Source organism: Sinocyclocheilus grahami, unplaced genomic scaffold (assembly GCF_001515645.1).
Source record: "Sinocyclocheilus grahami isolate Dianchi unplaced genomic scaffold, SAMN03320097.WGS_v1.1 scaffold879.1, whole genome shotgun sequence".
NCBI lineage: Eukaryota > Metazoa > Chordata > Actinopteri > Cypriniformes > Cyprinidae > Sinocyclocheilus > Sinocyclocheilus grahami.
Window position 1 is genome coordinate 383,855 of NW_015506058.1, and position 17,843 is coordinate 401,697.

At 36.7% G+C, this 17,843-nt stretch overlaps 1 protein-coding gene across 1 annotated transcript in view; it reads right to left on the reverse strand.

Annotated features, from left to right (window-relative positions):
* LOC107563585 (ras GTPase-activating protein nGAP-like) overlaps positions 1–17,843 on the reverse strand; it is a 59,053-nt gene that overhangs the window by 33,761 nt on the left and 7,449 nt on the right. The window contains exons 2-3 of the mRNA XM_016248474.1: positions 7,749–7,876; positions 6,794–6,920 (exon numbers count right to left, since the gene is read on the reverse strand). Coding sequence (XP_016103960.1) covers positions 6,794–6,920; positions 7,749–7,876 — 255 coding nt within the window. The remainder of the gene's footprint in view (positions 1–6,793; positions 6,921–7,748; positions 7,877–17,843) is intronic.

Genomic DNA, 17,843 nt, shown 5'->3' on the forward strand with positions numbered 1-17,843 from the left:
GGGGTCATAAGATGTACTTACACACTTCCTTTCCACTTATATATGAAACACTTACACCTACATGCACAATAGAGCAAATGTATGTGACGACCGCATTTTAGACGATGCTATTTGAAGGTATTCAGAGTCACAAAGCAAGTTTCAGGCCTGACAGTGTAAATAAATCTTGTCAGATGGGGGCAGGGCAAAGGACAACAAAGATTGAATGATGCCAAGCAGGAGTTTACATCCAAACAATTTTTCCATGGCAAATCAGCCTACTTCAATATGCTTTAGGACTCTCAAATCCCAAGTGAGTTTGATTGATATTTATAATTGAAAACTCATGGCAATGGCACTCATGTGTTTTCTTTTTGGCATGCAAAACTACTGGAAGGTCTCTTGACAGAAAGGTCTCAGAAAGCAATCTCTGCATTTTCATAGTTTATTTGTAATCTTATTAATGCTCTCTGTAATCTAGCCTTTCCATACATATAAATAATAAAATCTAATAAATACATTATTTTTTACTGCAGAATAGTTGCTTTTATACACCCACATACAACAGTATTGCTATTCATGACTAAAATGGCCTTAAATTAATAAAATAGGAACATCAGATTATCTTATTAATTATTAACTGATTAATTCAATGGAAGCATCCCTCTCCCCTTTATTACATGAGCACAATAGGATAGATGACATTAAAACGGCAAATAAATAAATAAATAACAGCAGTGGACGCCAGGAGGGGTGACCGTTAATGAAGGATAGGGGGGCAGGCAAGCGGAAGAATCGATGCTTTCTTCTACATAATGTTAAAGGCACGATGACAACGAGCCATTGTTAATCTAAATTAGGCTTTAATTAAACCGGACAAAGGAAAACGTCCACTTTTAAAACCAGCGCCCTGAAAAATGAGGAATGGGAATCCTTCCGAATCCGGTTCCATGAACGATTCTTTTAGTAGCCTACTTCAAATTGAATTCATTTATTTTTCTTTATAAAAAATGATCGATTAAAGTACCACGACAGTTAAGTACAACACAAACAGCAGCAATTCTCGGTTTAAAACACGACGATATAAATAATTGCACGCGTTTCAATTAGCAACAACTCCGAATTATTCATTTAGTGTATCATATTTTGATTCACTAAAATGAACCGACTCAAAAGAGTCATTTGCACGGGAATCGGTCTACTTCGGTTGGGCAGCGTTTTAGGAGTCGGTTCTTTATAGTAGTGAATCAAAGAGTCATTCTTGGGGAATCGGACTACACTAGTCACGCTGTATGTTTCAGACACTAGATTCAGAGTATTTTAATTTTGATTTCGTCCGAAACGGCGGGAAACACAAGTTTAGGAAACGTACACGTCATGAAATTAAGAAGAACAGTTTATCGATTCCAACCGTTTCAACTTCAGACAACATACACACTACATCATCATATGGCTGTATTAGTATTTGAAATAGCACTAATACCCAACACTATAATACTACTCAGTAGTAGACCAAAGTCTCAAATTTGTACGTAACGTAATATCAATTAAAACTCCCACAACTAAGTTACTGCCGTGTGGCTCCACAACAGTTGAAGCGATGCGAAAAACATACCTATAAACTGCATGGCTGATATCGATCCCGCAATCAGTTATAGTCACATCCCTCCGCAAATACAAAACGAAACAAGCCCAGAGAGCAGATGATTTGAGCCGAGCCGGTGTTTAATAAGTGAAGTCTCTCACACCCCTTCACGCAGTCGATACACTGAGGAATGCAGCAAAGCCTGAGCTCGATCCAGTCAGTCAGACAAACCCACTCCGCTTTTCTCTCTGTCAGTCTACTGAAAAGAGCACAACAATGGCTGTCCTCTCCGAGGATCCTTTTATCTACAGACGATTGCACACTGTCCATCTTCAGACATTACATTACCAGGAAAATTTATCCAATAAATCAAGCACGTTGACAAGCTAAATCCCTGGTTTTGAAGGTATTTCACCCAAAATGAAAGTTCAGTCATTTACTGGCAATTATGTCGTTCTACCGAAGAAAAAGCCAAATAGGCTTTGAATATGATGGTTACCAGAAAAAAAGAAGAAATAAATAAAACTATGGCTTTAATACAGACGTGCCAATGACTCAATATAGTAGGCTACAGATCCTGCTAAATAATATACAGAACAGAAATATAAAAATATGGCTGCACTATTTCATTCATTGTGTTACACTGAAGACAGACATCCACCTGTTGCATGTGTGAGAAAGAACAGGAAACCCTCACTGCTGCAGAACAATACAGTGGAATGAATGGGGAAGTGAGGCAGCTGGATGCACAATTCAATTTATTTTTCTGAGCGTTAGCATTGTGTTGAATGCCATTTCTTGCCATAGTTTTATTTAAGATAAATCATTTGCAAAATTTGTTTGCAGTGTTAAAATGCTATAGATTATCATTTAACTGTTGTTTAATGTAAACCGCTGTTTAAATCAATGAAGTAATGCTTATTTTTCCACTTAACATGGGTTGAAGCTACATATAACAGCAGCTCACACTGTGAAATGTATCATAGCAACAAGTCTGGCAAGGAAATATTTGTAATTTCAATCTCCCAGCATGCCAAAGTCACACAATATGGTCACTGCCGACTGACAACATGAGGTTTTAGATCAAATTTGGCAATCTTCAGGTATTTGATCTGTAGTGTCCCCCTAATTCTTAAGATAATTAGTGATAAAAATACTGCAACATTGAAAAAAATAAAATATGAGACACTATAGAATCTGAATGTTGCAGAAATGCATACTTAACAGTCAACAATTTGTAATGTTATTCACACAACCAAGCCAATTCAGTAAATCATAGCTGGATTAGACTTTATTATAGAGTGCAAGATGGTTGCTCTGAGAGGAACAGGCTAAAGCTTCTGTCTTCTAGCGCACTGAAAAAGCTTTTATAGAGGTCAAAGCAATTGCACTGCAAGCTTATAACTACATATTTAGAGTTACTTTATAGGGGAGTCTGCGAGGTGGAGGAATATTACAGGATGACAGAGGAAAGCTCTGAGATTAACATATCAGAATTTCAGCCTTCTAACTAGCTAGGAAAGCATCGAGACAGTTTAATCATATCGCTGTATTTTGAAAATGTGAAATTTTGTAACCCTAAACAGTTTTGCAGTTTTACACTTCTCTAAAATTCACCCCAAAACAACATATGCATAAACATCATTACTTTTTGGAAACAGTGGCTTCCTAAAACATATTTAAGGAGAAAAATCCAAAATGCAACTTCAGATGAAGGTCTCAAGATGACAATCGCAATTCAGTATACAATAAGTGCCAGAAAAAAACAAACAGTTGCAGTACAAATATTACAATGATTTTCATCTAAAATTCAAGATGCAGAGAAACTGAAAATTACACTGCAGCATCCAAACGGCCAAAGCAAACAAGTAGAATTATGTGCATCTATAATGCACTGAGAAAACTGTAGGAAAGAGCTGATAATAACAACTCCTATAATGGCCATCCAGATAGATCTGATACATATAGCCTTGAACTTTGTTCCTTCTTCCAACGAGTATAACAACAACATTCTGCTATCAACACACTAGTAGCAGTTTTTCCTTGCCCCAAATATGCCAGGAAGTTATTTTGATCTGCCTCGCCCACCACGTAAAATGTGAATTTCTCAGGACAGCATGCCCCATGACACTGCTCTCTGAACTATTTTCATCCTTTTTTTATTTGTTTCAACAAAACACTAAAATATGTTGCACAAAGACCTCAGGGGGGAAACACAGACTTGGGGACCGATATTAGTGGATTCTGTAAAGCGGAGTCATCTTCCTCACCTCAACATGTATAAATAGCTAAATCAATTGGACATATTCTTTAGTGCAACAATAGAATGCGATGCATTTCATCTACCAAAATAGATCTCCATTATTCTATTTTAGTCTCGATTAAATGCTTCATTACTACTAGCAAAGAGGTTAAAGAGAACATTGCCATTTCAAATATTGCATTTTTAGGGATAGTTAACCTAAAAATGAAAATTGCCAACATTTACTCATATCATTTAGATCCTAATGTGTATGACTTACGTTTTCTGTGGAAACCAATAGAAGACATTTTTAAAATATGTCTCAGAGCCAAAGGGTTTAATGTTATTTTTGACCTCTTTCATTGTATGGACAAAAACAGCTGAAACATTCTTAAAAATATATTAATTTTGTGTTCAGCAGAAGAATCTGATCTTTTAAACCAGATTTTGTGTGGAAGGAACATCCACAATTCAAACCTAATTGCAAGTACATAAATAGCTCTGTTTGCTATGTGAGAGAAGTCAGAACCTCATTGTCTTGACAACCGTGAGAAAGACGGAGCTTCAATAAGTGATACATCTCTCCTCATTGCAACAACAGAAAAAAAAATATGTATGACTCACAGATCGAAAGCATACAAACTGAAAACCACATATGATCTCACTAAATTCTTTGTGGCTGTGCATCTAACAGCCTCTAGAGACTCAACCTGTTCTGAATGGCCATAGAAATCCTGGACTCTCCCTCACCACCCTGGCTGCGGAGTGTCTCATTGTCGAACAGAGCGAACATTAACATATAAATAACCCTCTTCTTCTTCTCTGAATCTGTGGCGGTGCAGCTTAGGAGGGTCTGGAGAATGAATGACTCTCTTAGTCACAGAGATTTGTGCATTTCTCTGACCGCTGCCTTTAGCAACCAGCCCACTGGGTCAGTGTCCGCACCCCCGCACGTACTGGCACTGAATGCGAGACCAGTCAGAGGGCAGCTTCAGTTATTGCCCCCCCTAGGCCTGAGGGGGAACGAAACGCTGTCCGGAGAGAAAGAGAAAACTAACAAAGTAACAACAGTGAGTTTTGTTCTGCAAAATTACATTCCTCTATACTCCTTCTCGCACAAGCTTGCCCGGCCCACAGAGGTCGCGAGATCAAACGTACCCAAACATAATGAATCATTATGAGAAAAAGGTGTGGATATGGAGAGGTGAATCAGATGATTAACCTGTTTTCAGAACAACTTTGAAAATTCTGGATAGGGAGCGTCCCATCTGTGTCAGCTTGGATTAAAGGGATAGTTCACCCAAAAATGTACATTTTGTCATCATTAACATATCCTCTTGCCATTAAAAGCTTGTTTAACTTTCTTCTGTTGAACACAAAATAAGACATTTTCAAAAGTATCCTTTTCTGTTCATATAATGAAACTCATTGTGGTCCAGTGTTGTTTTGGACCCTATTGACTTTCATTATATGAACAAAAGCAGACAATATTTTTCAAAATATCTTATTTTATGTTTCACAGAAGCCAGTCAGTCATACAAGTTAGTAACAACGTGAGAGTGAATAAACTCTGAAAAAAAGCAAGACTAAACAGTCTCATGTTGTAACAATGAGGGCGGTGTGTATATATGCGAATAATTATGCATTTGATACAAAACTGATCTTTGTTTTGTGAAATATTCTGCAGTTTATAGCATGCATATTTCCGCCCCCAATCTGGTGTTTTTCAAAGCCCAGCCTGTGGTGTTGTGGTTAAATCCACTGCTTTGTTATCCTGATCCTTCGTGCTTGTGGCAGTGGATTCATGAGTAATGGCTCCGATGTTTCAAATGCACCTACTGACGTGATTTCATTCATGATTCACCTAATGCTCTGCCTGCTAGCACACAAATCCGTATGCTATAAGCTGCAGTGTGAGCGTGCTTGCTTAACAACATGTTAAAGCTACAGAAAATGCTAAAAGAGTGCCATTTGATCCCCTGGTATAAGCTTCATCTTTGAAACCCAATAGACAGAGCAAAAAAGCTTCTGTCCAAAGTAACTAGAGGTCCTGCTACTGTTTGAATCAGCAATTCATCATCTTTTGAACAATGATCTTTCCAATTGTTCATGATTACTGGATAAAGATGATTAAAATCATTTTAAAGAGACTGCAAAAGATAAGTTTCTAGTGGATAAAAAAAATTAGTCTGAGGCTGAGCATAACTAGAAATAAATATACTTATAAAAATTAAACTGATAAATAAAAAAATAAATCATGGCTTAAAGCTTAAGCTGGCAATTAGTTTGATTTTATATCCGATAACTGATAAATATCTGATATTAAATCTCTATACTATTTTTGTACATTAAAAATGTTAAATTATATATTTTTAATGCTACAGTGAACACTGGGCACAATATTAATAGAAAAAAAAAATAAAACATTTATCAGTATTATTAATAAATTAAGTCAATAATTACTTAAAGTGCTACAGTGAATATTGGCATCACAATATTGACAAAAAATCTGAAAGAAACTTTATTTGATAAAAATGACATTTAACAGTATTATTAAATTTTTAATAGCTTCAACTGATAATTATTTTGATACATGGCTGATATTAAAAGTCTACATTATTCTTGCACCACAAACATAAAAATGTAAACTATTTGAAATGTTACAGTAAATTTTGACAATATTAATTAAAAACATGAAAGAATCTTTATTTGATGTAAATCATTTTTAACTATTTTAACAAATTATTAAATGTTATTAAATGTTATTGTTAAATTAAAAATAAACTTTGAGTGTTATATAATCTAAAATGTAAAAATAGACGGAATTAAGAATGACAAACAAAAAAATAAACATCACTAATATTATCTGATAACCCTATCAAAATTCAAGTTTCCTCTTGAATATCCCTGTGGTTATTTTGCCAGACAGAGAGCATAAATAGTAGTTTTGCTATCATAACAGAAACACCACATACTGTAAATCTTACCTAACATGGAGGTTCCCTCTGGTGGATACTCTGGGAACTGTCCTTCAGAGGGCACACTAACTGTCCTTCTCAGGCTGCGACCCTTTGATGAGGATGCTGTGGGGCTTTCACGGACCTCAGATGGCATCTGGGAACAAGTCAGAGGTCAGAGGTCAGTGGGTGGAGGTCACAGGGGTACACATTCTAACAGTGGGCCAGAAAGCCCCTTTTCCTGACAGCGCTACTAATTAACGAACCGTTTAAACGAATCTGAAAGCAATCCGTCAATCAGAAACCATTTCAATACATTAAGTGAATTGATTATTCCCTTTCATAACCTCAAGATGAAATCGACTGGCTTGCACAGCAAGAGTAATGTGCTGGAACTCATTAAAGAGGAGAACAAATCATTAAACTGTGCAAAATGAGGCTCTTTAACTATCAAGACCAATTTGGATGGGACTAGTTTTCCTTAAAGGGATAGTTCACACAAAATAGTTCACCCTCAAGTTGTTCCAAACCTGCATGAATTTCTATCTTCTGCTAAACACAAAAGAAGATATTTACAAAAATGTTGCTAACCAAACTGTTTCTGGTCCCCTTTGACTTCCATCAACAGTTTTTACCAACATTCTTTAAAATATCTTCTTTTTAGTTCTGCAGAAAAACAACAACATGAGAGTGAGTAAATGACGACGGAATTTTCATTTTTCAAAAACAACTGACCCTTTAAGGAGGTCAGGTAAATTTACTTTGTGATTTTATTCGAATCACAGACGTAACTGTCTGGAAAACTAATCCCATCCGAATCAAAATTACATCTGCAAAGGACGCATTTAACCCTCACAAGGGGAAATGTACAACAAAGCACGAACATCATCTGCGTGTCTTCATTTAACTGTCCTTCGCTCTCCATTCTGATGGAGAGGAAGAGAGAAGAATGAGGGGATAAAGCACAGGGAAGGAGCGCTCTTACCTCTTCCTCCTTGTTGAGCAGGATGAGCTGGCTATCGGTCAGGATGCAGTACTTCCTCTCCCAAGCGCAGGGCTCCGTGAACGGCGACTGGCCGCAGGAGAAGTGGTGGCTGGGCGGCCCCTTCACATCTGTGCACCGGGGACAGAAAAAACACCTCAGAATGGGTTGCCACAGAAAAGGTCCATCACGAAAACAGGATCTCTTCATGTCAGCTATGATTCTCTTCAGACTAAAACTTCAGGACTGAGCATCGCTTTTAATGGGACTTCCAAAATATGCGGCTACATATTCCCCTCACAGCTTGCAGAAATAGACAAGGGCCCTCAGAGAGGCACAGACTCTCTTCTCTTCTTTATTTAATCACCAGTTCACCTCACAAAAATAGACTCTGGACAATGATGTTGCTCATAAGAAAATGAGTCACGCTGGACTCATTAAACGCTGCTGTGAGCAATTTCTGCATCACTAGCAGCATCAAATGGATTTGTAAAAATAACAACGGTCTCCATAACTGTCCTCCACTGTTAGGACAAACAGCTAGTGTGGTCTCAAATGTATCTCATTGGCAGAAAGCTGCTTTCAGCATTTCTGATTGGATAATACAATGCTGCCTGCAATTACATTCATAAATGTGTCAGGTAACAAAAAAAAAAATCAAGTATATATAAAATACTACAATACTGTTCAAAGGTTTGGGGTTGGTTTTAAAAATATTCTGTAATGCTTTAAAAAAAAAAAAAGTATATTATGCTCACCAAGGCAGCATTTATTAAAATAAAAGTAACAGTAAAACAATAAAGCTGAATTTTTACTATCCATAACTCATAAATCATTCTAATATGCTGATTTGGTGCTCAAGAAATATTTCTTATTATTATTAACGCTGAAGACAGTTTTGCTGCTTAATAGTTTTATGGCGACTGATGCATTTTTTCAAGATGATTTGATTGTAAAAAAGAAAATCCAAAAGAACAGCATTTTTTAAAATTACATCGTTAATTAATTTAATGTACCCCTGCTGAACTAAACTATTAACTTATAAAAATTAATTTATTTAAAGATTTTTAACAATTACTGACCGCACACTTTCACTATTTGACTTTTGTTGGAGTAAAACAGAATATTCAACAAGAAAAAAGCAATGCAAAATTGTATTTATTCTAAATGAGAGTTTATCTATTGGTAATTGACTGAATTGAGAAAAGTGGACTTCGGCGGGTGGCTGGGAAGGGTTGAAAAAGAAAAAGGGATTGGTGATGTCACATTGTGATTAAAAGATTGCAAAGACTCTCTTTTTTCGAAATAACTTGCACAATAAGTTATAAACTTTGATTTCACCTTTGAACAGCTGTAATTGAACTGTATGGTGTTCTGCACACTGCTGCCTGTAGAGGACAGTGTTATACTAGATTATATTGTTGCTCATGTGCTCAAGCAATCAACCTTTTTCACAAGATTCAATCTCAGGGAGAAAGCTTATAACCAGGAAGCTCATAATTCTTTGCATCTCTCTCTCAGAGCAAACAAACCCTGTAAGGGAAACAACTGCTTTTTGAAAGCAAGAACTGAGGGATTCGATGCGTTCTAGGTCACCTTCAGAGCAACACTGAGTGTATTTTGGGAACGATCACATATCAACATACCAACGAGTGGAAGCACTTGTCAGAAAACATTACTGACAAAAAGCCTGGCGGTCCTCCTTGTCTATTAATTGATCATTTAGACCTTCGCTAAGCTTCATTAATCAGTTCTGGCTGACAGTTTTGCTGTACGGTTGACCAGAGCGAGACACAGAAAGAACATGTCAGGACTCAAGGTCAGAGGTCAGCCCGCCCTGATGTCACTCTGGATCAGCCGACTGGGCCAATAGTGGCAGCACTTCAGTTTTTCCCAGGACTCATGACTAAATTAACACCACACAGACGAATTTGAAAATAACCTTGTTCAATAACACCAATATTTGCATTACAAATGTGTAAATTGTGCGCCGCTAGCATCTGAATTTCAAAAATAGTTGTCTATTTTAATCTCTGTGTATCAGTGTTATTTAAACCTCATCAACCAGCATCATCCACTGACTGTCAATGCAGCGGCGAAGGAGATTTATTTCAGGAATTTTAATTGCATCCCGTACAGATTCACTGCCTCGGCGTTCACCTGCGCCTGTTCATACCAGCTATGTGCAAATCACGGCTTCTCTCTGGGGAGAGTAAAAGGCCAGTGAACAGTGAGGATCACAGATATCTCTCAAAACCAGCAGATGGAATAGCCTCTCAAAGCCCTTTATTCTCACCACTGGAAAGAACTCAATAGTGTTTTCAGAGCTGAGAATTCTCACTGAACTAGTCTTGATTTCATATGGAAGGCTGCAGATACATTTATTTGACTTAATTTGCAGGAATGCTATGCAGAATTATGATAACCATTTAAAAGCTTTAGAAAACCTTTGTTAAACTAATTCTCTGGTAAAAGGCAACATACAGGGTTGCCACCCTTTTTTGAAGCAAAGTATTTCTATACTCTTTCTAGTTGTTCATGATTGCACAATTATTTTTTACAGTAATTGAATAGAGGTTGTTCCATTTGCATTTTGGGTACCAATTATTTTAATTAATAGATTTGAAAGAAATATATTTATTGGCATACAAAAAGAATCAAAAGAGACTTTAATTGCAGCTCAGTGAGGATTCAGCTTCCCAAGGCTCCATGTAGAGCATCAACTTTACATGATTTTAACACTATATTAATTTTTTAATTAATTTTTAAGGCCTGGGAATTTATATTTTTACAAAATCCATTAATATTTTAGGTTTTCCATGATTATGGGAAACCTGAATGTAAGCTCCATTAATAGCATCTTGGGCACATTGGCAATTATTACAGAAAAAATTAAATTAAATTAAAAAATAAAAACAAATTTAATCAAATAAAAACAATGTAATCTTTAAAGGTGTCTAAACCAGCAGTTTTCAGCCTCAGCAAACATTTAAGGGGGCCTCAAGACGACATGAATTATTTGAAATAAGACATTAAATTAAGCATTACACAAGCATTAAATTAAGTTAAAACAACTAAAAATCAAGCAATTTCTTTCTTTCTAGATGAACCAGGGCTACAGTTACTTAAAAAATGGATATAAGAAAATATCACTTTTAGACCTGGAAATGTCATGTAAATTAATTAAATTGTCCATGTGCTTTTTCTAGAAAAAAATTCGAATTATGTCTGGTCTGAATCCTTTTAAATTACAGGGGTCACATGATGCGATTTCAATTTTTCCTTTCTCTTTGGAGTGTTACAAGCTCTTGGTGCATAAAGAAGATCTGTAAAGTTGCAAAGACTAAAGTCTCAAATCCAAAGAGATATTCTTTATAAAAGTTAAGAGTCTGCCACGCCTACCTAAAACAGCTCGTTCTAACACGCCCCCACATGTCTACGTCACTATGTGGGAAGATTTGCATAACGCCACCCAAATGTTCACGCAAAGAAAGAAGGCGTAACTTTTATTCTCGCTATAGTATTGTTGTTGCCGCCGCCATGTCGTGAAGGCACTGTGTGATTCGTTGTGAAATCGAAACTACTTTGTTTGGCCTTCCAAAAGAGGACGATATCCGCTTCGTCATGCCTGGAGCTGATCCGTGCTGGTCGCTGAGGAAATACTACAACTTTGGATCCGGATCGGCTTTCACCGTGGACGAAGCGGAGTCCAGCCCGAGGTCGTCACATGTGGTTGCCACAAGCCTGCTTGCCGCCGCTTACTTAAGCCCACCGGCCGCCGCTTACTCAAGCCGGCCTCCGCTCACTCTAGCTGGCCGTCGCTAACTCTAGCCCCCGGCCTCTGCTCACTCAAGGCCACCGTGTGACGCTGTGTTTCGTTGTGAAAGCGAAACTACTTTGTTTGGCCTTCCAAAAGAGGAATCATCACAATATGGTAAGGGGCGTAACATTTCCGTCACACGCTTGAGGTATTCGGCCAATCACAACGCACTGGATAGCTGGCCAATCACAGCACAAAGGCAGGGCATAGAGAAGAAACAATAATGTACAGTATGCGGAAAATAATGTGTTTTTTAACCTTAAACCACAAACACATTTCATTACACCAAATACACAAAATAATGTTATTTTTAGCAGCATCATATGACCCCTTTAAGACTACTTCTCTATGTGGATGAATGTACTGTAGATTGGCAAAGTAACAGCAAAACAAACTAGAGAGTCTCTAGTCCATTGAGAAGGCAAAACATTTAACACTTGCTCAGGAACCTAATTACTGTGATCTCCTGCTAAATATATCAGCAGTATATAAAGCCCCCCTCCCTGAGGTGTTCGGGCAAGGGAACATTTAGTTAAGTGTGAGTATGTCATCTGAAATCTAGCGTGAAAATCACATCTGTCCTGACAAAGTCCTTCAAAAAGTCCTGTTACATAACCTCTGCAGAAACTCATTTTAACACTAATGTTATTTCTGCAGAGTTCAGCGTGTCCATCATCCTCAATTGAACTCATCTTTCACTCCAAATATCCTCTAGATTGAAGAGCAGCGTCAGCAATGACAGCGTACATGCAAAGGATGTTACCTAACATGCTCTGCGAGGGGGAAAAAACAGATACTAATCAAACCCTGAAATGACAGAAAGGTCGGTTAAAATGTCAAGAGACAAGGGGATGAATAAACCCCCACAAAAAGGTAGTATCTCTCGCTAAATAAATGTATTGCTATAGTATTTCATAAGAAAGACTTGAAAAATGTACCAGAAAGAACAAACACTAATTTCTCTGGAAGGGAAATGCAACCACAGAACCAAAGGCTAGATCAGGTGACCTCTGTGGGGAAACGAAAATGACAGACACAAATGAAGCCACCCCTTTCGATGGGGATGTGCAAAACTAAATATTTTTAAGATGACTAGAGCAGGACTGTCCAAACTCGGTCCTGGAGGGCCGGTGTCCTGCAGAGTTTAGCTCCAACCCTAATTAAACACACCTGAACCAGCTAATCAAGCTCTTACTAGGCATAGAATCTTCCAGTCAGGTGTGTTGAGGCAAGTTGGAGCTAAACTCTGCAGGACACCGGCCCTCCAGGACCGAGTTTGGACAGCCCTGGACTAGAGAGTTGTCTGAAAGACTAGTCGACTAATCTGTGTTAAGGAAGCCCTGTAAAATAAGGCTGGTTTCATGTTTACCTGACCCCAATTGGACAAGCTTCTTAGGGGAGGTATATTCTAGCTGCTACAAGAAGTGCAAAGGAATGGAACAATGGTCTCAAGACTTTTGAATAGTATGGACTACTTTTAACTTGACACACAATATTAAAAATGCAACACTTGGAATGTAAAAATAAAGATGTGAGACATGGTGCAACAGCCAAATAACATCTGTAAAAATTTGTATGGCTGAAGCAGTGCTGCTTAACAGTAAGTCAAAGACACTAATAATAATAATTACAATAATATTTATAAATATAATAGATTTATACAATTTATACATTATTATTATTATTAATAATAATGTATACATAACTACATTATGACATTATAATTAATATTACTATTTGGAAAGTACAAATTACCACTGATGATGATGATAATAATAATGATGATGTTATTTTAAGGCTATTTATAAATACAGGTTGTATTGTTATCATTATTATATTTGTATTATTATTATTATAGCATATTTATTTATTCATTTAGGGACACTATAAAATATAACCTTAGCTGACATAAAATAGCTAATCTGCACCAATAGAAGGCTTTAAAAAAAACTTTATAAAAAAAAATATAAGTGAACATCATACACAGCTTCTGTGCTGATAATAATTTTGGCCTTGAAGATACACATTGAGCTGTGAGGGCAATTCTTTTAACAGCAGTGAGCCGTGGTGTGTAGAGAGACACCTGGGCTCCAGAAAGGGTGTAATAAGACTGTAACCATGTGGGTGTCCTAGACATGGCCCTACGTGCGCCCATATGTTTGTTTGTGCAGCAGCACAGCTTGAAAACAATTACTGCAGGGTGGCTGCCAGTTGATCCCAAGAGCTGCCAGTTTGTGACCCCGTAATGGAGCTGGAGCCCACAAATAGCGCTCACCCAAGAGGTCAGCAGAGGTTCAGACAGACTAGCAGGAAGTGAGCATGCATGTGTTAGATTAAAGCTCCATGTGTGATACAGGATGATAATAAGATATCATCATGTTTGTGAGACATCTGAGGTAATATTTAATCAATAAGGCATGTGTGGACTATGCGAGTAAAAAAGGTAAAACAGATGAGTCAAGCCAGTGTTGCATCAGCATGTTTGAGTAACTTGGCATGCAGAGATGTCACAAGCAGATCAAACATCTGAGAGGAGCATGTGCGTGACACTGACCGGGACAGGCCTAATGTACATCTCTATGATCACAGACACCCACTGAGGCCCAGACCGGCCTTGCATGTGTCCGATGAAGGGTAATCCTAACCCCTGCAGCCCTGCCTGGAATGTCTTCAAATGAAGGAGAGGTCATACCACCTGTCCGGGATGAGGTTTCAGACGAGGGAATGCCTGGGACCGCTAATCACTGCCAACACAGAGAAAACTCAACCGGCTCCTGCTTTTAAAACACCACTTTGCCAAGAAACTAAACTCTCCTCAACCAAACAAACACTCCTTGCAATTTCATTCAGTGGTATAACCCTAGAAAAAGTTCACCTAAAACACCATTTATTTACCCTGATGTTGCTGCAAAACCCATGACTTTCATTCTTCTGTGGAACATAAAAAGAAAATGCCATATGAATAAATGTAAATGGGAATGTGTGCAATCAAGCTCCAAAATTTGAAAAAGCACAATAAAATTGGCCCATATGTCTCTTCTACTATATTCCAAGTCATCTGGAGTTAAACATTAGGTTAGTATGACAGACATATAGACCAAAAAAGAAATTTTTTATTAAAAATCTTCCTCTAAGCTAAATTAAATATGGGAAATATGGGTTTGTGACCTAGATATGTGGGGGCGTGTTAGAACGAGCCGCTTTAGGGGGGCGTGGCAGAGTCTTAACTTTGATAAAGAATATCTCTTTGGTTTTGAGACTTTAGTCTTTGCAACTTCAGGGATCTTATCTATGCACAAACAGCTTGTAACACTCCAAAGAGAAAGGAAAACTTGAAATCGCATCATATGACCCCTTTAATTTAACACTAAGTATCAATTAAGCTAAATACAGGGTTTCTACAGACATGAACAAGTTAAATTTAAGACTTTTTAAGACCTTTTTAATACCACCTTATATGAAATTTAAGACCTAAACCTGTAATGGAAGTACACATTATATTACATACATGTAATATTTAATGTGTTTAACGTAAAAAGAAAACAAAATATCATCACTGTCATAAATTATATTTATTACTAAGATATACAGTGAACTTTTCATATCAGAAGACAATATTCCATTCAAAATATCCCCACAAAAGCACCGCATCACCAAGATTTTTAGTGGTGTAAACAATTTATTCTGAAGCAATATTTTCATCAGTGTTTTATCAGCTTTTACATACTTAAATCTGCATACTTTTATTTACCTTTACAAAGGCCTATTCTTACAAAAGCATAAATAATGTTTTAATATATTAAACAAAACGTTGAATACTGATATTTGAAATGATTTAAATAATAAAAAGGTACTTTAAATGTGAAATTAAAACCGCCAATAGGTGGCAGCAAGTCACTGTTAATAAGGGAGTCATTGCGATTGAAATGAATCATTTAAATGTTTGATTCATTCAGGAACAAAACACCATCATGTTGCTCAGAGACTCAAAACAGCACTGGGGCTTTGTTTGGAATTATTTTTGTTGTCGAAATAGTGCAAAAACAGGCAATATGGTGTCTAAAACGTAAGTCTCTTAATTAATTTCTAGTTTATTGAACTGTTGTAAAAAAATCAATATCACATTTGTAATCAGTCATTTTCGGAGAAAACAAAAAAAAGGGCTCTTCATGTGAAATTGATTAACTATATGAAGTGGTATAAATATATACAGTACATTTTCTGCCCCCATGTCTTGAATTTGTGATCATTGTAAATGTATTTTAATAGACTGAATCATGCAGTAAAAAAAAAAAAGAGCGCACTAATCTAGACTTCACAATGCATGCGTGCACTCTGTCGGTGTTTTGAATGCTTTTTTTGCGTCGTGAGAATATTCAGCAAAATAGCTCACTTGTCATGTTACTTAACTATATCATGTTATGAATAAACAAAACATTTAGAATTTTTACATGTTTCTTTATGTGTGCTGTTACGCTCATTTGTTCTAAAGTCTCTCACAAAGAGACAGTGAACAGCGAGACCTTGATACCAGAAATGCACTATCCATTATCAATCACCATTTACATTGAATGTAGGCTAATAAAATTAGAAGAATCATTCTCGCGTTACAATGCTTCGCTGGTTATTTTTTTGTCACTTATTTTTTAATCAGGCTATTTTTCCGGTCGGGCAAGTGTGAAACAAGAAAAGAAAATTAAAATAAAAAATTTAACTAGCTAGAAGGCTGATCAGCTGCAGCTCGACCGATATTATTATTATTATTATTATTATTATTATTGTGAACAATAATAAGGTAGTTCGACTGTATTCTGCTACTGCGATTCTCTCTGATGATGCAGTAACTACTGCGGGGGAAAAAAAAAAATTATTCGGTCTGTCCAATGATCGTAAACAATCAATACATGGTCTGTCAGACTGAAGATACACTCTAAAAAAACGCTGGGTTGTTTTTTCAACCCAATTGCTGGGTTTAGACCGCTGGGTAAGGACGTTGGGCTGTTTTAACCCAATTTGGGTTGAAAATTGGTCTTGATCTATAACCCAGCAGTGCTGGGTTGGGAATGCGGACGTGAAAGAGAGCACGCACGTCACGTTAACATCCGGACGACACCAGTGCGAGAAGCCGCCATTTTCTCAGCGTCTTCAGATGGAAGCGAGTGCGAGTGAAAGACGCTTTATGGTAAGTAAAGATAAAAAATGTAAAGTCCTCATTCATTGTTCGAGTCCGGTAGTATTTTGAGATTTCATGGAAGGCAGAAATGTTCTGAAAAGAGCTTATAAATTATTGTTGCAAATAAATTATTATTATTTTATTCAAATATTGTCTAATTGTGTCTTATTTACTATTAAATGTTTTCAAACTAAACTTGCTTACACTACCGTCTTAAATCATATTTCTATCACTGACGAAAAATATGTTGTCTTAAGTGATTTATTATTATTATTATTAGGGATTCATGTTAATATTAATTGAATGTTTATGCTAAAAAAAAGTGCATATAGCTGCTAATTGTATTTGCTGTTTTTTGATTTTCAAATATAAAACATGTCATATTTACATAAGATTTTACAATATTTATATTTTTTGAGGTGTTAAGAGAGGGCTATTAACATATTTACATGTTACAAATTTTTCGCTGTTAAATTGAATGTAGTTTCCTAAAGGAAACGGCGTTATGTAATAAAGACTAGCCTAATTATTCTGAGGCTGATGAAGTGATAATTGTTAAAAGTAATGTTTTGCATGTTATATTTCAGACTTGTTGAGCTTTGTGTATTCATTGTGCCCGCGCCGGGAGTTAACAACACAGAACCCTGCATGTGTGAGGAGGCGATTTTCTCAGCTTCTTCAGAAGAGAGGGAAAGATGGTTTAAGGCAAGTAAAGTTCATAATTCCATCATGTTATCATTTAAAAAAAAATGTTTTTTTTTTGTTGAGCTTTGTGTATTCATTGTGCCCGCGCCGGGAGTTAACAACACAGAACCCTGCATGTGTGAGGAGGCGATTTTCTCAGCTTCTTCAGAAGAGAGGGAAAGATGGTTTAAGGCAAGTAAAGGTCATAATTCCATCATGTTATTTAAAAAAAAATTTTTTTTTTTTTTTTTTTTTTTACTAAGAGTAAAAGTATGTTTGTTTTTGTAGATGTTGAAAGCCAGAGGTATAGGAGAGTTATTTTTAGAAAATAAATGTTTCTTTTGTCTCCTGCCTGTTTACTTCACATTTTGATGCAACAACAGTATGATTACGTGTTCATATTTTATGTAAACCATTGGTG